The sequence below is a fragment of the Pelodiscus sinensis genome, chromosome 10, assembly GCF_052426305.1.
Source record: "Pelodiscus sinensis isolate ZL-2025 chromosome 10, ASM5242630v1, whole genome shotgun sequence".
Lineage (NCBI taxonomy): Eukaryota > Metazoa > Chordata > Testudines > Trionychidae > Pelodiscus > Pelodiscus sinensis.
In genome coordinates, this window is record NC_143061.1 from 33,792,741 (window position 1) to 33,817,109 (window position 24,369).

Consider the following 24,369-nt stretch of genomic DNA (forward strand, 5'->3'; position numbering starts at 1 on the left):
TGCTTAAGAGTGCTTTTTACTGGGTCGCTGATATTTGCATAAATCGTTTGAAAATCTGCACTGCTCTTTCTACCTCCCTGGGGGCAATGTGGACTCCTTCTATGATCAAAATCAAAGTGCTGTGCAAAATGTAGGAAAGTTTTAGATGTAAACTGAAGTCTATTATCAGATATGTGGACTACAGGAACTCCATCACTTGTCGGTATTAACTTTAATTTCTGCATGATCTGTGCCGAGGAAATCTGTGCAAGTTTAACTCAGTCAAAATATTGGGAGAAGCAACCAGCTATAATAACGCATTGTATTCTTGCTGTAAAAAACAAATGGGCTGTGTCTAGACGGCATCCCTTTTCCGTAAAAGGGATGCAAATTAGACACATTGCAATTGCAAATGAAGCGGGGATTTAAATCCCCCCGCTTCATTTGCATAAACATGGCTGCCGTTTTTTTCCGGCTCGGAGCTTTGCCGGAAAAAAGCGCCAGTCTAGACGGGGATCTTTCAGAAAATAAAGCCTTTTCCGAAAAATCTCTTTAAGGCAAAGCTCCGAGCCGGAAAAGAGTGGCAGCCATGTTTATGCAAATGAAGCGGGGGGGGGTTAAATCCCCACTTCATTTGCAATTGCGATGTGTCTAATTTGCATCCCTTTTACGGAAAAGGGATGCAGTCTAGACACAGCCATGTTGTAGCTAGCCACTGCCAAGGCCTGACAGGTTTCTTGGTATAGAGTAATGGTTTTGGAGGTCCTTCTGTCCCCATTTTCCCCCCCTCCCACACGCACACCCCTCCTTATTACATATCTCACAGCCTCTGTTAAGGTGTGACTGGACCATCACAAAGATTGCCGTGCTTGTGCTCCGTACTTGTTTGTACTTAGATGTCCATCAGGAACTTTGGAGAGTATATTTCTGAAATTCATAGAGCCTAAGAACATGTTGGCCTGCTTCTGAAAGCACATCTGGCATATGAAAGGTCATTTTGGTCCTCTCAGTATGGTGAGAGGTCAGTTGGAGGTTGACTCCTTTGACCCCCCTCTCCTCCTTTTGTAGTGTTGGAGTCTGTTTCTGGGATGTTTCATCCTTTAGTTTATCTCCAACTTGCTGAAGTCAGCTTGTAGATGCTGGAATTGTTCCAATAGCAAAGTGTCATTTTTCTCTAAAGCTTTTTCATCTTCCATAGGTGGTTGCCTCACTGGGGATCTAGATAATGTCTCTGCTGCTCTGAATGCTTTCTCTGAAATGTGCTCAGCGTTGAAAGGAAATCACATTAGCTATAGCGAAAATCCTTGGATCATACTTGGAAGGTTACTCAGTGGTTTTGAACCTAGTAATACCATTAAAGGCTTGTGGTCTGTTTCTTTGTTAAAATTCAAGCCAAAGAGATATGCAATAAGCTGCCCAATTGACTGTGAGAGCTTCTTTTTCTTCTTGAGCCTGTTTCTCAGTTTCTGTGAGATTTTTCCTGAACTACATGAAGTCCACACCTATGGTTGATGCATAAGTTACTGAATATTGTGCCAAAATGCGGATTTGTCACTAGTTTATTTTAATGAATGTGCTTTGTTCTGGACTACCTCGGATCTGCATATTGTAACCATTAAGGAGATTTCTTAAGGGTTTTGTCACGTGCTATTTTTGGTAAGAATTTCCCAAAATGGTTTGTTGTACACAGGAATATTCTTACAGCCAAAACTTCTCTGAATTCAGAGAAGGTGAGAGATACTTTTTCTGAAGCCAGCTAAATGCTCCTTTCCAAATTCTCACACATTCAGAGTGAGGCCAGCCTGTTCATTTTTTTTCACTGCCATTTACTGTCACATTATTTGCTTGGCAACAGATTCCAGGCAAACCTAACCTAATCTTGGGGACCCTCTTTTGGAAATGTTCTGGTGGCTGAAGATATATCAGATGGAAGATAACCAGTGTGATACCTTCCAAAGAGGGTGATGAATTTAGTTGATGGCACAGATTCTTTAGCAAAGGGGATTTGTTAGATGCTTGGCATAGCATCTAATTTTCAGAAGACTTTGGCTTCTGATTCCTAAGCTGTTGTCTGGCCGAGTGCAGGAAGCATGTGTCTCTCTCTGCACACACTTTTATGAGATCATGTAATGTCTACACCCTGCAGATTTTTACATTGGTGTGCAGGGATGATAGTAACACCAATCAGTGGGTTCTTCTGTCTGGACAACAATGCCCATATTGTCCACTCCTTTAATTCTTTATCTTTCCCTAGCAAGGTTATAGGGATGGGAGAACAAAGGAAGCTGTGAAGAGCACCAGGTTTATTGTCCCCTGAGAGGTTTTCTAGGCCTGTGAAGAGGCATGGCTACATCTCCAGTATAGTTTGCTTTTTCCCATTAATGCATTCTGGTTTCTCTAATAGACATAGTCCGTGTGTTACTGTCAACCTAAAGAGGAGTGGTCAGTCCTTGCAGTACATGTATTATTTGTTGAACTTTCTTTTCCTTTCTCCATTTTCCCAATGAACTGGCCACAAGCTTCCAATTTAGTGGTGTTAGCTTCACATAGAATTGATTTGGTCTTTGTAGCTCTCCATTCCAGGATCAATTATAATCTTTTGTTTTTCAACTGCCCTAGTATCAATTTTAAATGTAAGGTTTCCGTGGTTCAGATTCATGGATGTGTGCCAAGGTGTTCTCTATTCTCTTGAAGATCTAGTTCTTAGCAATATGGACTCGTCATCTGATAAAATTCCCTCTTGGGTTGTTTCCACTACTCTTGGTACTCTGCATGCCATTGTAAATTGTCCTATTCTGTTGCATCCCCTACATTCCGCCTCTTTAGTTGGAAACTGCTTCCAGCTTGGTGCCTTGCCATGTCTTCCACAGCATTTCCAAGGTTCTTTGGCTGCCCGTTCTCTAGCTGTGCACTGTTTCTTATGCTGTAAATTTGGTCTGACTGTTCTTTTCATAATTGTCTTCTCTTTCCTGGGTCATTGTTGTCTGATGTAGTCTCTCCTATGCTTTTACTAGTGCAAGCCCTGGGTCTAGCTGAAGCTGTGCCAATGCATTGGTGTCTCTTATACCAACAACTAGCGTGTCTCTTAGTTCTTCTTTTAACATTATATATTTACAGTGTTCAGTAAGACTGAACTGCAGTAATACGTCTCATCTGTTCCCCCTTCTCCCTGATACCTCCTATTAATCTGGCCCTTTTATGCATAATATTCTATCTAGCTATGAAATGGGCATCAAAAGCCTCTTTCACTTTGGAGTATTTTTTCTTTTCCTCATCAAAGGATGGGGCACGTAGTGTGTCAGCAGTAGCATCTCCAAGGGTAAATGTCAGAGCCTTTACCTGGTATTCTGGTGTGATCATTGTTAAACAAGAAGCTGCCAGAGCTGCCAAAAGCAAACTTCACCAACAGAGCCATTTGGGCTCCAGGCTCCATTGCTGTGCGGAGACAAGGCTCTAATTCTTTCCTGACAGAGCTTCAACACTTTCCCTGCTCATTCACTAGTCTGGCAGTCAAGGGTCTTTCTGTGCTCTACTCCTTCTTTAGTGAGAGGGATTCATTCACTTCTGACACCACCTATGTGAGGATATGAATACAGAGAGCCATGCTTTAAGTAGCACCTAGTAAACTCCTTAACCAGTAAGTTCCCCCATTTATTAAGACCCTGCTGCAACACATTCTAGTTCTCTCTAACACTCCATACCTACCAAATCAATCCTTTGGGCAGTAGGCAGACATTGCATATTGATCCAAAACCTTTCCCACTAAAAACAGACAGTTTGGGAAAAGCATAAACGGGAACACATGCTTCTGCAAGTAGCATCTGCTGTCCTAGCAACAAAATTGATTGAATTGGCATTAATTGGAATTAAACTCATAAATACCCATACATCTGCTGGAATCCAGAATCCTGCATTACGGTTTTGTCTGAAAGATGTATCAGGTAACATTTTAAATATGTAACGAGCCTTTGTTAAAGAGCTTTACAGTTAGTCCCTGGGAAGAATAGTGTGACCCCAAGTGACCTTTTGACTGCAGGTTAAGCTAAAATGTATTACGGTACTTAAGAAATTCTGGGTGCACTCAAACGACTTTACATTGCTATCAAATGAGTGATCTGAAATAGTCTGGGATTTAAATTTAGTTATAGGGTTACCCAATTCTAGAAGGTGCTTTGGGCCTTCTACAATGTGGTGAGTCCTTTGAATGCACAGGAAGTCTGTCACTCCAGAAAAGGACCGAGGCATGGTAGTACCCACTTTTAAGTTTCTTATTGCCCAGTGAAACCCATAAACCTTCAGTTAATTTCCTAGGCTCCATGTTCGCTGTGTTGGGTGGGAGGAGACACTCCAGGGAATGGGATCAACAAAAACTAGCCTACTAAGCAGGGATTCATCTATCTATCTAAACTAGCTAATAGCAGATATGGGGGGCGGGAGCTTATCTTAAGTTCCAGCCACCTCATGGAATTACGTGCTTAAATCCGGATGGGAGGAAGAATCTATTTCTGCTTAGGATTGGCAGCTGGAAACATTCTCCTGGTGTCAGGAGTCTTTGTACAATAGTGGTAGAGAGGAGGTCTCTCTTATGACATTTAGTCCAGTGGTTAGGGAATTCATCCAGGCTGTTGGAAACTCTAGTTGAATTGCCCTGCTCCCGGCACCTGACGTGAAAAAGAGATTTGTGCAGAGTTTTCCCATCTGTCAGAGGAATGCCCTAACTGCTGGCTTAGGATCGCCTTCCTTCTCATCAATGTGTATATAATTATTTATATACAATAGAACAGCTTCAATAGGAGAGAGAGATAGAGGCGCTCATATCAGGATATCCCAGAGTCCAGTTAGGGCACTTACTTAAGAGATGGGAGACCTGGTTCAAATCCCTTCTCCTCATGTGGAAGAGGGAATTGAATCTGTCTCTCACATCCTAAGTACCCTAAGCTCTGAGCTAAAGGTTTCTCTTTCCCACCCTGGGAGTTTTGTGTGGAGGTGAGTGTGTTCTGAGCACACTTACCAGATGAGGTCCCATAGGTAAGATTGGTGAGGCAACACTTATTTTTACCTGGTTTGAGAATTGTATTGGGTCTTATGCATGAGCTAGGCAGCAGTGAATATATCCAAAGGCAGAAATGTAGGTGCCTGGGGGCCTCTTAGAACAAAATTAGGCATCTAGAAAATTCAGGCTCCTAAAGGGATAGGAGGTGGATCACAGTGGTGCCTAAAACTGGGCTTTAAGCACTTAAGTACATTTGTGTATCTGGGCTTTGTAGGAGTTACAAAGCACTTCTTAGGACTGGATCCAAAACTTTTAAATGTAAAAGGTCTTTTGGGGCTTCCATTATAGGAAAGTTGTCTAGAATTTCATAAAAAGACTCTTCCATTGGTCTTTGGAACCATTTTAATAAAAAAGTTATGCCCTTAGTATACAATTATGTTGGATGACTCGAAAGATCAAGGATATGACTAGCCATCATGTTTTGTAGGTTTTGAGAGTAATTTCTGTAGAACCCAGTTAGTTTTATCCCTATCAAGTGCTGCAGGACTGAACACCTGCATAGGGCTGAGAACCTGCCTCTCCCCCTTACGTTAGTGCAGTGGAGGACGCCAGGCACCTTGAAGCACTGGAACCACATACACTGCTGCTCATAGGTATGACTTTGTGAATAACAATATGTCTGTACATACAGGCTGCGTCTAGACTGGCAAGTTTTTCCACAAAAGCAGCTGCTTTTGCGGAAAAACTTGCCAGCTGTCTACACCGGCCGCTTGAATTTCTGCAAGAACACTGACTTCCTACTGTCTGAAATCAGTGCTTCTTGCAGAAATGCTATGCTGCTCCCATTCAGGCAAAAATCCTTTTGCGCAAAAGAGCCAGTGTAGACAGCTCAGATTTGTTTTGCTCAAAAAAGCCCCGATCGCGAAAATGGCGATTGGGGCTTTTTTGCACAAAAGCACATCTAGATTGGCACGGATGCTTTTCCGCAAAAAGTGATTTTGCGGAAAAGCGTCCGTGTCAATCTAGATGCTCTTTTCCGCAAATGCTTTTAACGCAAATGCTTTTAACGGACAAAGCTTTTCCGTTAAAAGCATTTGCGGAAAATCCTGCCAGTCTAGACGTAGTCACAGTGCTTCAGCAGCATAGTTGTACTGCAGCACATGTGGAGAAAGACACTGTGCTCGCTGGAGAGAGCTCTTCCATCAGCATGAAAAGCCTGCCTTCCTGAGTGGTGTAAGCTAGGTGGGCAGAAGACATGATATTGGTGACCACTGCACTCACTTGCACACATGCATTCAGGGGTTTTGCAAGCTATGCAGTGAGGCATGCCTGCATCTCTGAGCACAGAGTCACACCTGAAAAATACTAAAGATGATGCTTTGACATTAGGCAAATCTAGCACTGGCTTCACACAGCCATGAAATGTTCACAGAATCAAATTAACAAGAACATGTTTAAAGTAGAGAAGCTCTTTTAAATACACATGCCTGGCATATCTCCAAGGTTTTAGCTGATCTCAGCAAGTGATTGCTGGATCAGCGCTCAATTTCTTCCAGGGCTGAGCCCCAGGACCTCCAGGCTTGGCAATGTCATAGCTCAGTACTGTTGGGCTGACCACGTTGGTTATGAAAGTACAAAAATTGCTTGAAGTCCAGCACCTCTTTCATTGCAAATTAAGCACTGGGATGGATGAACCTCAAAAGAAATCTGAATTAAATATGGACCCCAATATTCAGATTTTTATACTAAATCTATTTGAACAGCTTGAAACCATTGGCTCTGAAAACTGGAAGTTTCACAAGAACAGGCTCTTTCACAAGAATATTGAGGCCTTTTGTACATGTCGGGCCACCTGCTTTTCCACTGCTATTTTGGTCCTTCTGTTCCTCATCTTAAAAGAGAATTAGGAAACACAGGATTGTGTGATGATTGAATAAAGGGAACAAGTTATTCCTGAACCTGTAAAAAGGCCCCATTCAGATTTGGGGTACAGATTCTTATTTTGTCTAATTCTTTTTCACCTAGTACCATAAGTAACACTCTATATGCTTATAAAGTGAAAATCACCCCAAAGCACAGGGCCTACACATTAACCTCAGCATTGCCTAATCTTTTGAGTAAGACAGGAGATATCAATTTTCATTGCTATTTAACCTCCCTGACCTATTCTGCCTTTCTGGATAACACAAGAGTAGCGCTCCATCCTCTCTCTGTGACGAAGCTACAGGTGGGACCCAAGCAGAGACTTAGGAGTGGGTTTGACAGTGCAGGATTACGTGGATCCTGTGGCCGAGCAGCATGCATATCGCTGTATGGAGTGGCAGCTGCTGTTATCTCAGGCTTTGAGCCGTAGTAGAGGGCAGGAAAGGCTTGTTTGTAGCACAGTGGCATGCCCTTGGTTTGGAGAATGAATAATGGACTGCTCGTTGCCCCATACAAAGCCCACTCAGGCTGGATCTAGACTACAAAGTTCTATCAGAAAAAGATACGCAAATTGCAAACCACAATTTTTACATATCTTTTTCTGTTTTTCTTCTGAAAGAGGCTTTTCTGACAATTGGCCCATCTACACTGGGCCAAATGTTGGGGAAAAAAGCCTCTTTTGGAACATCCCTTCTTCCTGGTAGAATGAGGTTTACAGGGATGCCGGAAAAATGCGTCTGCTTTTCTGAATTTTTTGGGGGGGAAATCAGACGTATTCCTTGGACGTGGCAGAGCTTTTCCGGGATACCTCTTGCAAAAACTCTGCAGACTAGATGTACCCTTACCATGGTTCCAAGCAAAATAAAAGAGACTCATCACATTGCACATGGCGAATACAATGCAAGCCCCTGCTGTTTCCAAGACATCGCCCGTGAGCATGATGGAGCTAGTCCCTCCCAGATTTCCACACACAATGATGTATTGTATCCAGTTGTGCAGAAGATAAATAAGCTATTTTCTCATAGGGATAGATGAGTGCCACTGAGAGGCTATTTCAGATCCATTGCCATGGCAGTTTCTCTTGCACTCTCAGTACAGATGGAGACAGAAAAGATAATGAAGAGCTACAGGATGTGACTGGTAAATTAGCTGAACTGTTAATAATTAAGCACATTAAAAGCCTTGTAATTGAATATGCTCTTCTAAAAGAAACAGCAAAACATCTCAATTTTAAAGGAAAGGCTTCCGAGTACACATGTCATTTCAGCATCTTCCCACCAAGCAGATCTCTTGCCAAAAGGGCAAATTCAAATCTTGGCAAAATTATATTTTACTGGCAAGTTGAAACATTTATTTACTGTGGGGCTAAGAGGAGCTCAGCAATTATTTGTCACGGAGAATAGCAGAGACCCGACTGGCTAGCTGGGTGAGGATTAATTTTATTTGGGTTATGAGAAAGAGGAGTAGAGGAGCAGAGACAACTTACTCAAGAGAAATTAATTCAGCATGGATTTGAGGAAGCATAGCTTTGGCGTGAGTAGTTGCACAAGAATTTTTTACCTGGGCTAACAAACTTAGCCCTTCAGCAAGTAGATATTATGGATTGTTTCAACCCTTGTTGATTATTGTTGTTTGTTACAAATTCTATTGCAGTAGCTCTTAAAGGCCACATGCAGAGAGCTGGGGTCTATTGCTTTGGGGGAACTGTACAAACAAACAATAGACAGAGAGTCCCTGTGCAAAATTCTAAGTGATTATCTGCACTTAAAATACTACAGCAATACAGCTCCAGGGCTTCAGTAGAGACACTATGCCAATGGGAAGTGTTCCCTCATGAGCATAGGTAACCCACCTGCCTGAGAGATACTAACTAGGTCAGGGATGGACAATAAAGATCTTCAATCGACTGAGCATTGTCTACACAGGGGTTTAGGTCCACTTAACTACAGTGCTGAGAAGTGTGGATTTTTCACACCTCTGACCAACATAGGGTGGTCTAATTTTCTATTATAGACAAGCCCAAAACTCATGGCTACATTCCCCTGTAGTTCAGACTGTGGCAGTGTAAACAGCAGCATGTACCAAAGTGCTGTGGTGTAAACTCCCCCAGCACCTGTGGAGATGCCATGGGAAGGAATGAAAAGTTTCCTAGATCACCTTAATGTAGTTCTCCTCAAACACAATTTACCTTAAGGTAAAGTAGGAACCTCTTAGTTGCTGCCCTCAGTGCCCACCTGAGGGTGTTATAGCTTAGCACTTCAATGCACAGTGCTATTTACTCCCCCATAGTTCAAACTTCAGGGCAGTGTACATATGCCTTTGGTGAGGCAATGCTGATGAGCTAATTTAGCCTGAAGGATTTTTATTCCTGGATTTGATGTGGGATTCTGAGAACCCAGCTTGCTTCCCTGAACCCAAATTGAGGTTGCAATATATGCAGTCAGGGACAGCCTTTAAAATGGGAAGTCAAATCTATTGATGAAAATAGAAAGGAAAATAAACTCTGGCACGTTAAATATAAATAATCAGCAAGGCCAAAAAAGAATTTGAAGACCAACTAGCTAAAGGCACAAAAATTAACAGAAACAAAAACCATCAGAAGCAAGAAGCCTGCCAGTTGGTAGGGCCACTGCACCATCAAGGTGCTACAGGAGCACTTAGGGAAGACCAGGAAGTAGCAGAGAAGCTAAATAAATTCTTTATATCCATCCTCATTGCAGAAGATGACGGAGATTCCCACACCTGAGCCATTCTTTGTAAGTGATAAATCTGAGAAATGATGCCAATAGAGGATGTTTTAGAAAAAATTAATACATTAAACAATAACAAGTCACCAGGATCAGTGTCCCCTCTAATATTTTCCATCCATGTGCAGAATAAATTCTGTTATGTACACCAAGGCATGCACAGATGTGCACCAATAGAAACACATGCTGCCAGCAGTGAGCAACTGAAAGTGTTCTGCTAATCAGTTGAGTGGCATTTGGATCTGTCTTGGGTGGTTGCACAAGCGTGCAGCTTACAAGGAACACTGACCAGGAGCAGATGTTATTCATCCAAGAGTTCTGAAGGAACTCAGATATGAAATTGCAGAGCTATTAACTGCTGTGTAGCCTGCTGCTTAACTCTGTCGCTGTATGCAGCAGAGGGGTCGATCTGGGTGGGCTGTAGAGTGATTAAAAAGACTGTGACTATTCATCTAAAAAAAAGACTTGATTAAGGCGTGATATGATAGAGGTCAATACAATCATGACTGGTATGGAGAAGTGAATATGGACGTGTTGGTGATCCTTTCATACAACACTGACCAGGAGTCACCCAGTGAAATGAATAGGCAGCAGGTTTAAAATAAACACAAGAAAGCATTTCTTCACCCAATGGACAGTCAATGTGTGGAACTCTGCCAGAAGATAGGCCAAGACTATAACAGGATTCAGAAACTAATTAGATAAGTTCATAGAGGACAAGTACATCAATACCTATTAGCAGGGCTTGCCAAGCGGCGGCAATCCCCGCTCGCCAGCCGCGCGGAACCGCACGCTGAGCATACGCTGACCACACTGCACGGCCGTGCCAGGCTAAAATCCACTCGCCACGGGCAAGTAGATTACGTTAATTGTCGAGCCCTGCCTATTAGCCAAGATTGTCAGGGATGTAACCCCATACTCTGGGTGTCCCTAAGCCTCCAACTGCTAGAAGCTGAGATGGGACAACAGGAGATGGATCCCTCCATAAGACAACTGTTCGTTCCCTTTGAAACATTTGCCACTGGTCATTGTTGGGAGACAGGTTACCGGGCTAGGTGAACCATTTTATTAATGTCGGTGCAGCAAAATGAAAAGTAAATAAACATAAGCAAAGAAGAACGTCCTCTCATGCGATGGAAGATCTCCTTTATTTGGAATGAGGAAAGATGAGTATTTTTTTTTCTTTTTAATTTTGTTTTGTGTGCAGTGTCTAGCTGTATAGCAACTTGTATGTCCATCATCCCTACAGGATCAGACCGCCTCAGAATCATTATCTTCACAAATCATCTGTCGAGTAAGAAGGTGTTATCCCACTGGAAATACAGGTGGGAAACAGAGGTGTAAGGTCACTTACCCAAAATCACAGGGGAAATCTGTGGTTGAGCCAGGAATAAACACAGAACTCCTGAGTCCTCAGTCCACTGCCAAATTTACTGCACAATCCTAATCCAATACTCATTTTAACACGTGAAAAGTAATTTGCCTGTATTCTGTGTCGACAGGGTGTTACTTGTTTCTTGTGTTTACTTTTTTCACAAAAAATTCTAAAAATTGTACAGGATACACAGTTAATAGGGAACTCTAGTATTTATTCAGATGATAACGGAGAAATTTGTCCAGCTTTCACACTTTTGAGAATAATTTATTAAGACTGATTTTTAAAATGGCATGACTCTTATTTAAAACTTTCCATAGCAAACTGAATGGTTTGTTTTTCCTTACTCTGTATCTTTCTCTTTTCTGGCAGATGACATTTGATCCTTCAATCTTCTTCAATGTTTTACTGCCACCTATTATATTTCATGCTGGATATAGTTTAAAGAAGGTAAGTGATTTCTCTCAAATTACAGAAGGTGGACTGGTGTGATGGCTATTTTGTAGTGCCACTGTTATATTGGTGGGAAGAAAAAGCTAAGTAATTGTCAGTTTAATTATTTAGGTTACTTGATATCAGAGAAGAGTGAAGAGTAGAAAAATGACTATTTAAGAGTTCAACCCCCGCACTCCCGGACCTCATTCTGCTTCTGTTACACTTGTGTAAGGCTCTGATCTTGTACTTCAATGTGTGGGTAGATTGCTGTGCCGATTCAAGGTCCCTTTGAAGTCAATGAAGCTCCACATGTATGAAACATCCTCCTACCATGCAGAATCGGAACTTACATCTGTGTAAGGGGGAGGAGAGGTGTTAATTACTATAGTTACATTGGTCATTAAGAACCTAAGCTTTTTTTATGACCACTAACTGTTTCATGCATGAACATGCAATTCATACTTGTTACGCAAAAAGGGAAGTTCAAAGACATGTAGAGTCTCTGATCATGAGAGAATATGAGAAGGATTTAGATCATATTGTCAAAAATATGTTTGAAGTCCCTGGTTTGTTTTTTCCAGTCCTGAAGAGCTACTTACTATAGCAACAGTCAGAATAGCTTGAAAGGGACTCCTCAGTTTGATGTTTGAACTTGAATTTAAGTTTCTAAGATGAACTCTGCTAAATTTTACATTGTGCTTTTCATACTTTGTTTCCCCAGAGACATTTTTTTCGTAATTTAGGATCAGTCTTAACATATGCCTTCTTGGGAACGGCCATCTCTTGCTTTATTATAGGGTAAGTGAAATTCATGTCCTACTCTTCTTGTTCAAGTTCAGTATTACATTTTTCCCCCTGATAAAAGGACACATGATTTACTTCCCTGGTATTAACCTAATACAGAGGCATTTTCCTACATTGATCATGACTTTCCTAAACAAATGAAGTTCTATCTTCATGTGAGATTGAGATGGAATATTCAAGATACAGTTATGGTATATAGACCAATACTTTCCATGAGACAACCAGTATCTTGCATGTTTAGGCCCCAATTTGCTGTATTTATATAGGCACAGACTGCCTTTTCCAGTCATGTAACATTAGCATTTTATCTGTCCTGCAAGGAGAGAGCGTTCTGCTTGGGGAGAGGGGGACCAACAGTATTCTTGAAATTCAAGAAATCTCCAGAAAGACAGGAGGAATTTTAAGGTTCTTGGATTGTAGTGGAAAATAGACTGGTGTCAATGCCAGCCTAAATGAGACCAGCTGCAGCCCAGTGTCCTAGGAAAAGTCCCACAGCAGTGAATGGCAAAAAATGGGATTTGACCCAAGGTTTCTGCAACTGTGCAGAGCCCTGTTGAACCTAATGGAACTCCTTACAGGGGTCTTGCTATGCAGAGCTCATTTCAAGGTTAGGACCTACTGCATCATAATAAGTCTTCTGACTGTGATTGTATGGAGTTGAAGGAGGGGGGCTTATTTTAGTTTTAGAGGTAATGAGTTTGGGGATTTACTGATGGCTCAACTTTCAGATGAGCAGCTCATTGAATTGTGTAGGTTACCTGAGATCTTGGTCCGTGCAACACTTAAATGAGCCTTTTAAGCAATTTAGCATGTTGCACAAGCATTGATGGTAATGCTTCAATTTTATGTGTGCTTTAATGTTGAAGCGATTGGACTTCTAGACCCAGGCAGAATGCTTTCAAATTATGAAAGAAATTCATTTTGGCTTCTGTCACCTTGCTTTTTTAGAACAGACCTTCAGTAAAGTTTATGTGCTGAGTCAAAATATATCTCCTCTTTCAACATCCTTGTAAGACAGAACTTTCACATTTAATCTCAATTCAGTATTACCAAAACATCAGTAATTGATTGATTGGCCTGTAATTCAAAGTTTAATGCTTATTAAAACTATTCTTTCAATGGAAGCAAGACAAAAATGGCACACTCAACGTCAGAGGTAACTTTCTTGTCATCTTAGTAAAATTCAAAGAACCCAACAGTGAACAAAACATGTATGTATTGTAACAAACCCATTGTCACCTAGGATTTTTTTGGTTTTTATTATACTGCATGCTATGGTTGCTCAGAATTTCATTGACAGTAGAGAGAAATGTAATTGTCCTGCTCCAAAAGCACAGGTCCTTGCCACATGAGCTGAAGAAGAGGCTGGGTTAGCCATTAGCTGTGTAGCTGCTTTCACAGTTGAATGGTTCTGATTCCATCTAGTAGAGAGCAAAGATACACAGGCACACCAGGTGTGAACACTAAGCTAGGTGCTTAGATGGCGTAAAATGGTATCAGTGGAGCTTTGACAGTTTATGCCAGCTAAAAATCTGGCCCAGGTATCTGAGTTAATTTCCCCATGTGGGTGCTTGTAATATGTAAATAAATATATCTCAAGGCTGAATACTTTTTAAGATCAGTGCTACAGTGTATGCAAATAATAGCAGCTGTATACCTGGGACCTGGAGAACTTAACAAGGAAGCTTGTTCCAGTGGCATGCTAGGGATAAGAACTATGGATCTTTTATGTGAAAATGTCACTTCAGTGGCACTAGGACTAACACACAAATCTCCAAAGGTCTGGGCTTCCATTTTGATGCTTGTTTGAACTATTTGAACTTTCAGGGTTTGCTCCACGTTTTTTCTACTAGATCTTGTTGAAAAATATTCACCAAATAATGTTCCTAATTTATTGCCACCTAATGCTGTTTTTATTTGTATATAAATTATTTGATGAATATTTAGGAAATGGCTGTCAGAATGCGGTGAGGTCCCTCCCTCCCTGCAATACTTGCTACATTTCTTCCGACCTGGAGTCCTGTTCCAGGGTCCAGCAGTTCTAGCAAACTGTCTAGGCCCGGGTGCCTTTCCTTTTGAATGTCTTCCTGACTCCTACTCATCCCCCATGTACAACTTGTCGCTCTAGCTCTCCTTACAGAACATCCCTTTCTCTAACTACACTGCCATCCTCTTCCAGATGCTGCTGGTTCTATCTATCCTCTCCTCTACCAACACTGCTTAACTGGATTCAAAGAAGCTGTGCCCTTGTACACCACAGGATGTGAATTTGGCCCTGGCTCTATGTAATTCCTCAGTGCGGGTATAGAAAGGGAGTGGAGTACTGGGTGAGCAGCCCCACAACGTTCAGTTTTTGCATCAGAGTGACAGCCAAGGAATGTCCTGATGTGACAGGACACTGCCATGCTATCCCATTGCCTGGTTTTGTTACACCTTATTGCCTCTTCTCTCCAGCACTTGGTTTTAATTGCTTGTTACAGTCCGCAAAATACAGAGGCAATGGTAACATATCAAGAGAAAATATTTGGAGCTGGCATCAACTGTGTACCCACTTCTTTGCCAGTGCAAAGCCCTGATTATCCCTCATGGGAGGGGAATCTTCACGAGTAAATCATAGCTGAGGTTTCCGCTGGTCATCCCTTGGTAGAAGCAGGCTTTACCACTTATCCACTCTATGGAAAAGGCCGCAAACCTGGACTATTAGCATCCACAGGAGGTAAGGGACAGCTACACAGGATCCCTATTGCTCTGCAGGGCCTCCTATGGCTCTGAAACCACAGCTCCATTGGAACCACTGTACAAGGAACTGCTCCTACCTCCTCCCAGGCTACAGCTGCCCTAGGGTATGTCTAGGCCAGAGCCTGACCGAGCCATTCCGGCTCCCCGAGCAGACAGGTTAATTGTGCCCCAGGTTGGGGGAAGGTGCATGCGCAGGCCCACCCCCGCACAGGCGCGTGGGAGAGGGCATGCGGAGCTGCTGGCAGCAGGACACACATGCCTGGTCTGGCCCAGCCCGGCTACCGCGTCTGGTGCGTAGCCCGGAGCCGCCCAGGGTGGGCCGAGCCTGGCTGTGCAGGGCTCTGTGGCTGTGGGGGGAAGGGCGCTGCTGGCCAGTGCTGCGGGGGTTAATGCGGCCCCCGCCCCGGGCGGCCACTGTAGGGTGGCTTCTGGGAGCTGCTGCAGCCCGTGATCCGGGAGCCAGGCACGTGGCGCCTGATGGCAGCTATAAGGAGTGCTGTGAGCCCCTTATAGCTGCCATCAGGTGCCCCCCATAAGTTGGTGCCCTGGGCAGCTGCCCAGCTAGCCCATGCCTTAATCCAGCCCTGGTCTAGACTACAGGCTTTTGTCATCAGAAGCTCTGTCAACAGATACTGTCGACAAAGCTTCTGTCGACAAACAGCGTGTAGACTACAGCCAGTACTGTTGACAAAGCAAGCCGCTTTTTCGACAGAGAATCTAGACCCTCTCTTTTGAAAAAGAACAGTGTGTATGCAATAGCACCTTTTGTCGACAGAACTCTGTCGATAAAAGGTGTTGTTCCTCGTAGAATGAGGTTTACCGCTGTCGATAAAACTGCCGTGTTCTGTCAACTTACTATCGACAGATCTCGGCGGTAGTGTAGACACAGGTATAGTTTCGTCGACAAAAGTCCAGTTTTGTTGATAAAAGCCTGTAGTCTAGAAACACCCCTAGAGAGGCTACACAGAAAGTTAATTCAGCCACAGCTGGCTTATCTTTTTTGTCTAATTCTGCAGAGGAATGATGCATGTCCCCTCTCAGCTTTACATCCATCCCATCCAGTCCCTCTATCCACCCTTCCCTCCAGATCATACAAGATGCTTTCTGAGTACCTGGAGGGTAGGGAAGATGCCTATTTCTTTCACACAGAAGAGGCAGTTCTAAGTACCTAGTGCCTTTGGGTGTGGTATTTAATTCTAAGCTAAAAAGACAGTGTGCCAGACCTGCTTGTACCTGCCATAGAATTCTCTCCAGCATTTGATTGGGAGCTAGAGCTGGCTAAGTCAGGGATGTTGTATGTATGTATGTATGTATATATGTATATTTCAGAATATTTTGCCCTGGTTTCTAATGCAATGTCTCACCATCCCTGGGTTTCACAAGTCTGTTATGTGCTTTTATCACTGCATGACTCAGATAATGTGCCTTTTTTTATTCTACCGTAAAGGTAATACTTTCCAAGGCTGTCTTATTACATTGTGTAAATTATAGACCTGACTCCGTGACTGGACTCTGGCTGATTTTAAGAGAAGCAATAGATAACTCGGGGGGGGGGGAGGGGGATAATTATGTGCATTTTATGATCTTTTAATGTGGGGTTAATAACTTAATACAACTTTGAAAACTCAATTAAATGGATCCTTTTAATAGAAGATGAACTTGATTAGTTTTTCAAGGTTTTAGAATTCCCTCCCAAACACTGCAAAGGTGCAAAAATAAACCCTCCGGGTTTGATTCCCCAGCACTCTGAGAGATGCCCCACTATACAGTGATGGTAATTGGCCCTCTAATTACCCCCCTGGGTAGATGTGGACTCTTTGAAACCATTGAGCAACTCATGCTTTCCACTTGAAACTGTAATTCTGCCCAGGCTGGCTCAAAAATGGGAGCAGCATCTGGGATGTATAATCCATAGACAGTTTGCATGTCTAGGCTGTGCACCCATGCGGAGAAAGAAATGAAAAAGAGCAAAGAAAGGAAAGAGAATTAAAATCTTGTTAGAAAGAAGTGCCTGAGAAGAAGCACTGCACTCAGGGGAGAAGAGATGAGGGTAAGGCAGAATTAGTTGTTATAAAGGAAGTAGGTGACAAAAAGACTAAACTTGAAATAGTACCATATTGCAGAGTATTAGCCATGTATTTAAAGTAGGTGCTGCAGTCTCCCTCTCTAATTCTGGTTATTGGGATTATTATGGGGTGCCCGGTGGTGTTTAGTGCCCTAGGATACAGAGACTAGTTAATATGAAGGTATCTTCTGACCTTAAACTGTATAGATATGAATTTTCCCCATGTTCTTTCTCCCTTACTGACTTATACAGTAGGTCACTATAAACAGTCCAGTGCCTGCCCTGACCAGAGGTGTGGTGGTTAGCCTATGCAGTGAATCACAAAGCAAACCACTTGGTGGGGGTCTGAAGTGAAGAAGTGGAAACCTCACCTGCAGTGTAGAAACCTCTGGTGAGCTGTCAAGGGTGACCCTGGTAGGAGTAGCTATTATGGTGCTTGTCATCTCTGGTATAAGTTACTGCTTTTGCAAGACAAGGTGATTCTTATGGGGCTGGGATGGAAGATCAGTGTGGCATTTTGAGGGGAAAACCATAATCAAATGCCCCCAGGAGTGGGAGACAGTGGACTAGGAGCTCTTATTGTAAGCACCACTGCTTTAAACCAAATACTGTACTAATGTGTCCCAGACCAGGCCGGTCATTCACAGACATATCATCTATGAAACTACAACACTTCTCCCTTGAGTCAGTTCCTCCCCTTTGTATCTGAGTAAGCTTCATTAATCAAGCTTACTGTAGACAGACCAGTGGACAGGGTAAGAAATCCTCCCTCCAAGCTGTGGAATCTCAGCAAAGCTGCTACTGCAACCTCAGCCAGTGATGGCAGTTGAGCTGGTATAGTGGCAAATCCTCTAGCATGGTCCCTGCTGCTTCCGGATTCTAGCCCCTTAGCCCCTCTGCATGAGGATGCAGGGGAAATCCTTAGTGTGCACAGGTTCAGCAACCCCCTCCCCACATCATGAGTGCAATCACACTGTTTCTGCTCCACCAGGGACCTTACAATCCCACAGGAGCCATGGCAGTATTATTGCTTTCACTGAATTTTTGGTGGCATTAGCTGCCTTTTAAATCAAGTTCACTTTTTTCCTAACTGCTGCCTGTCTGACATTCTGTTCTCTGAGACTTTTATTTTTATGTCAGCTCTGCTAATCTGATGGGAAACGTCGTCCAGAATCAATGCCGACAATATTTTCAATTTTCTTGAAGCTGGATGAGTGCTCAGCTAATTGTAAAAGTTCTGACACCTTGAGATGTACCTAGTAGAGCAATAGCTCAGGCAGTGAGTGGTAAGGGAAGCGGGAACATTTGGGTTTTTTCCCTTAAAATCACTGTCATTTTGTTAAAATCAGCCTCCTCAGACCAGGCTGAGGCCAAGTTGTCAGCACATAAGAATGCTGATTATTTTCGTAAACTTGGCCTTATCCGAGATTTTTTTATTTTGTTTCATTTGGGTTACCGGTATCTTGGATTGCAATGCCAGTAACACATTTCATATTTTCAGAATGTAATATTTTTTGCATTCACCTACACATATGTTTCCATCTTGACTATTTGCCTTGCCAAAGAGATCGTTTTCCTGGAATCTAAAGTGGTATGAAATATGTCGCTCTAACAGCGACAGCATTTGCTAACAGGCCTGGTTCAAGCACGAGCTGCATTGGTGGCTGTAGTGAGTCTTGCCTAAGTAAAGACGTAAGGATTTGTCTCCGAATATGAATGATTGTTGTTGGTGTTATTGCTGAAGACAAAGAAATCATTAAATATAACCATCACATGGTCAATGTTATGAGGATTTATTCCAAGGTCAGCATCATTTGCCCGGTCCATAGTGGTACTTGAGTTCTGCTGAGTTCTGAGCTAAGAGCATTTTGTTGTACAAAAATACGTTTGCTGCCTTTTTGCTTTCACCTTTAAACTGAATTCTCTCAGCCTTTTATGCAATGTGTGAAGATTACTGCTTTCAAATTGGTGACAAAAATATCTGAAATCTGTTTACTAGCTGGACATTAGTTTGTCAGCTTGTCTTCACCCTTTCCCCATTTGTTCAGCTCCTTTTTTAACTATATATGTCCCACTCATCTGCTTGAATTAGACAACCTTGCAATAAAATTCCTCTCCTATGGTAAGTTGTTAAGAGCAGTGTCATATTAGGCTTGTTTTAGAATCCTTAATTTGATCTTCTCTTCAAGTGGTTTGTTGTTATCCTGCATAAAATTTGCTAAATCCATGGATCATCATTTAGAACCACTTTGCATCTGTTTTCCAACCCAAATTCTACCTCCCTCTCTTCCCCTCCCCTCAAAAAATGCTTTGAAACATAGGAGTCAGTGTAGGTGTAACTTCTAAGGGTATGTCTACACTACAAAGTTAGTTCGAACTAACGGACGTTAGTTCGAACTAACTTTCATAGGCGCTACACTAGTGCTCCGTTAGTTCGAATTTAATTCGAACTAACGGAGCGCTTAGTTCGAACTAGGTAATCCTCATTCCACGAGGATTAAGCCTAGTTCGAACTAGCTAGTTCGAATTAAGGGGTGTGTAGCCCCTTAATTCGAACTAGTGGGAGGCTAGCCCTCCCCAGGTTTCCCTGGTGGCCACTCTGGCCAACACCAGGGAAACTCTTCTGCCCCCCTCCCGGCCCCGGACCCCTTACAGGGGCACGGGCTGGCTACGGTGCCCGTGCTAGGTGCAAGCCTGCCAGCACCCAGCCAGCAGACCCTGCACCTGGCACGGATCAAGCCACCCACCCGATGCCCCCCAGCCCTCCCCCTCTTCCCGGGACCAGGCTGGTGGCTCCCGGGAGCTTGCCCGGGACCGCAAGAGGCGGGCACCCACCTGGGCTAGTGCAGACATCGTGGACCTCGTCCACGATCTCCGCACTAGGCACAGGAAAGTGGCCGGCTTGGGCAGGATAGCTGCCAGCCTGGCCACCCAGGAGCAGGTGTGCAAGAGAATCAAGGAGGTCCACTGAGACCCCCGACCCTGAGCCCTGAGCTTACAATGGCCGTCCTGGGTCAGACCAAAGGTCCATCTAGCCCAGTAGCCTGTCTGCTGACAGTGGCCAACCCTAGGGACCCTGGAGGGGATGGACCGAAGACAGTGACCAAGCCATTTGTCTCGTGCCATCCCTCTCCAGCCTTCCACAAACCTTGGGCAGGGACACCACTCCTACCCCCTGGCTAATATCACTCCATGGACCCAACCTCCATGACTTGATCTCACTTCCCTTTAAACTCTGTTCCAGTTCTAGCCTTCACAGCCTTTTGCAGCAAGGAGTTCCACAGGTTGACTCTTTGCTTTGTGAAGAAGAACTTTCTGTTACTAGTTTGAAGCCTACTACCCATTCCTTTCCTTTGGTGTCCTCTAGTCCTTCTTTATGGGAACTAATGAAGAACTTTTCAGTATGCACCCTCTCCACCCCACTCATGCTTTTAGAGACCTCTATTCTGTCCCCCCTCCATCTCCTCTTTTCTAAGCTGAACAGTCCCAGTCTCTGTAGCCTTTCTTCATCTGGGACCTGTTCCCAACCCCTGATCATGTTAGTTGCCCTCCCCTCTCCCAGCCTTTCTCTTCCCCTCTCCCACCTCCTTTTCCCAGTCTCCCCCAGTTTTGTTCAATAATGACAGATTCCATTTTGGAAGACACGTCATCTTTATTTTGTACATCAAGAAGAGGGGCTAGGGAAGGGTAAGTGGAAGAAGGTGAGGGAGGAATGGGGCACGAGCCCCCGATGGGGAGGACTGGGCTGGCTCTGCGGGCTTCTGGGGGTGGAAGCTCTCCTGCAGCCCCCCAATTGCCCCCTCTCCCCAGATGGCAGCCTGCGGCAAGTGCAGCCGGGCTGATGGCCGAGTGCTGTGATGTGCCCAGTGTGGGTACTCCGGGCACTCCAAGCCAGCACTGCTTTGCAAGCGGGGCACCCCTGAGAACTGTCTGTCCGGGGTGGGGGTCGGGACCCTTTAAGCACAGCCCTCGGCTAGCCTGAGACAGCATCTCCACGCTCTAAGTCCTCCTCTAATGCCCTGCTGGCACTGCTTCCGGCCATCCTTAACCCCGCTTCAGGGTCCACTTAATGTGGACACGCCAGTTCGAATTAGCATAATGCTAATTCTAACTAGTTTTTAGTTCTAGATGCGTTAGTTCGAATTAGCTTAGTTCAAATTAACTAATTCGAACTAAGTTAGTTCGAATTAGCGCTGTAGTGTAGACGTACCCTAACAGAGTTAGTAGGAGCTTTGCATGTGCATCAAGGGAAGGATACACTATGAACTATAATTTATATGAAAACAGTGGCACAGCCAGGGACATTAACTTCTTCCATTAACTCTAAGGGGATGTTATCTTTGTCATGTGCCATTATTCTGCAATGTGGCATGCTAGCTCTCAAACATTACGGGCACTGCCCTTGAAATGTAAGCTGTCATTTCCCCCCTTTGTCTTTTCCTTCCTCTCCTATCTCTGTCCTTCCCATTCCCTTCCTCTTCTGTCAGTGTCCCTTTTCCTCCCTATTCATTATCCCTTTTCTCTTTCCCTCTCATTTCTTTCCTCATCCAAGTCTGTAATCCTCCTAGTTCTCTCCCATCCTGTACTACCTACTACTCTTATACCTTACAGCCTTTCCATTTCAAAAAGGAAGTATGTAGCGGGGGGGGGGGGGGGGGAGTCCTATGGTCAATGCTATACAGAAGGTCAGACTAGATGAGCACAATAGATGTGTCCTTCCCTAGAATCTATGAATCTTTCACCTTTTCTGCTTGGGCTCCTTCCTGTCTCTCAGTTGTTAGCAAAGGGTTGCTCGCACCTAATAGGTGCACCCAGCTTTTTTCTCTAATACCTTAGATGGAAATAACAAAAGAACTGACGAGGGGCTGGGGCTAAATTAGAAGTGCTTCCCCTATGAGACTGTCTTGGAAAGGGAAAAAATCCAGCCCAGGGCCTTTATTTGCATATGGATGGTATATAAAGTTAGAGGTGGCCCTATGGGAGAGGAATGTCTCTGCCTCTTCCTCCCCTTCCCCATTAGAAATTCAGTTCTTATCTAACAGAGACATTCCTCTAAAAGGAAAACCAGGAATGGTCTATACTAGGGATGTAAAAGTGTAACCATGGACATGGTTAACTGGTCAGCCTAGGCTCATCGGTTAATGTTCATGATTACATGCAAGCTCCCGGTACGTGCGGGGAGCCGCCTGCGCCCCCCCATCACTGTGCTTTTACCTCTGATGCAAAGGCAGTAGGGCAGCAGGTGGGAGCTGGCGCACCAGCTCCCGAGGGCCGCCCCCGTGTAACTGTGCAACTGCTGAAAATTTCAGCAGTGGCACGGTTATTTAATTACACAGCCTAGTCCATACACAAACTGGAACTGTAATAACCAAATCTATTGTAAATTCACATCATTAGTCATTCTTCCTTAAATTAAGATTATCCTAGTATGATTTACTATAAGGGAGTACAAGTCAATTTATGTTAAATTGTAACAGGACACTTTTTTAATCAGAAACCCACAGATTTGCACCAAAATAATGAAAACTGTAAGTTACGAATGATTTAGTTACTTTGTTTCGTGTTTGTGTGTTAAGCCCCTACTGAAATGATGACATCACAACAGTTGAGTGAATGAAAGCCAAGCAATTGAGTAGGGAGGAAATTTTAAGTTACACCATTCAAAAACGTTGGTTTGTTTGTACCTATGTAGTTTAAGAGAAGGAAAGTCTTTGTTCGAGATTCAATATCCCCAGCCTTTGCAGTAAGATGTGAGCAACCAAGGCCATATATTCAAGCCTCAGCAATCAGTCTAGTATGTTACATTTGTTACATTTTACCAATAAATATTTTGAAAGCTTGCATAAGATTGCTTCAGGGAGAGATGGGACTAAACCCCACATCTCTAATGTGGCAGAGCCTAAACCTGATTGCCAACTCAGCAACTGAAAGGGTTGGAATTAGATCCTGGCAGATAGCTCAGTCTAGTACCTTCTGAAACTGTAGATAGGGCAAAGCAGATTGTACTTTAGCTTGTGTTTACATTGGTTGAGTTATAGCGGGGTGGGCAAAATGTGGCCCATGGACTGAATCCGGCCCACTAAACATTTTCTTCCAGCCCACCAGGATCCTCCTGGCTGAGGCTGGAGGAAAATATCCCATGGCCTAGCGGAGTGCTTAGGCAGTCTGCCTGCCTGATGTGGCCTCAGCCATGCCACTCCCAGAAGCGTCACAGCCAGAGTGTGTGTCTGTAAGTACCTCTTAGGGAGGGGGGCAGTGGATTTCCACATGCTGCCCCCATCCCCAGAACCATTCTCGCAGCTCCCATTGACCAGTATATGCTTTCCTGCATGCCCCACTGGACTATGGTGAATACACCTTGCTGTCCCTTCTGCAGCCCAATCCTCTGCCCCAGGTCCGAACCCCTGCTGGACCCAAACTCCCTCCCCCCAGTGCCTGCACCCCCTCCTACACTCCAATCCCTGACTGGAGTTCCTTCCTGCCCCCAAACTGCATCCTAGACCCCACATTCCCTCCCAGATTCTGGACCCCCTTCTACAACTCTGCCCCAGGTAAGAACCCCATCATGCATCCAAACTCTGTCCCATACCCTCCAGTAGTATGACATAGAAGTGTGGCTTGTGTTCACCTAAAAAATTCTTGGATTGGCCCCCTTGAAAAAATTGTTGTCCACTCCTGTGTTAGCTACACTAATCTAACCATTAGCTGCCACTCCTTTAAATCTTCATCAAGTCAAGATATATGAAGTCATTGTAAAGTGTTGCAGTAAAGAGTGAGTGAGAGGAAGGTGACAAAACTACTACTTGTCAGTCTCTGTTGGAGGGGAAGAGGATGCTTTATGGAGTATTGGGGTGTGCTGTTGAGAATATTGCAGGCAAAGGGGAAAGTAGCACAGAATGCTGGAGACTTTTCTTTTGACTTCTCATTTTCCTGGTTCCCAGGGTTTGTGAGAGTGGTGTGTGTCTGGATATGAACATCACTGTCTAGTCAAGCAAGGTTTGCTTGTTGTACTGAAAATAAGACTTCCAAATCCTTTTTAGGACTAACAGGCATATTACTTCCATTGATGTGCAGCTTAACCAGGTTGTTTTCAGTGAAAGTTGAATTAGAAATGCCCCATCTAGCAGAAAGAGCAGAGAAATCTCCCTGCAGGTCCTGTCCCCCCCCCCCCCCCCCCACACACACACACACACAAAACGCAGCTGACTTTGTCCTTCTGTTCAACAGTAGTTAAGCTGATCTGGCCCCACAGTAACGTGAGAGAGAACTTGCTGACGATATTGAGATATTCTCAGTAGACTCTTTGCTT

General features: G+C 43.9%; 1 protein-coding gene across 1 annotated transcript in view; it reads left to right on the plus strand.

Annotated features, from left to right (window-relative positions):
- The window catches only part of SLC9A9 (solute carrier family 9 member A9), a 402,473-nt gene that overhangs the window by 19,307 nt on the left and 358,797 nt on the right, over positions 1-24,369 (plus strand). The window contains exons 3-4 of the mRNA XM_075937666.2: positions 11,390-11,467; positions 12,174-12,250. Coding sequence (XP_075793781.2) covers positions 11,390-11,467; positions 12,174-12,250 — 155 coding nt within the window. The remainder of the gene's footprint in view (positions 1-11,389; positions 11,468-12,173; positions 12,251-24,369) is intronic.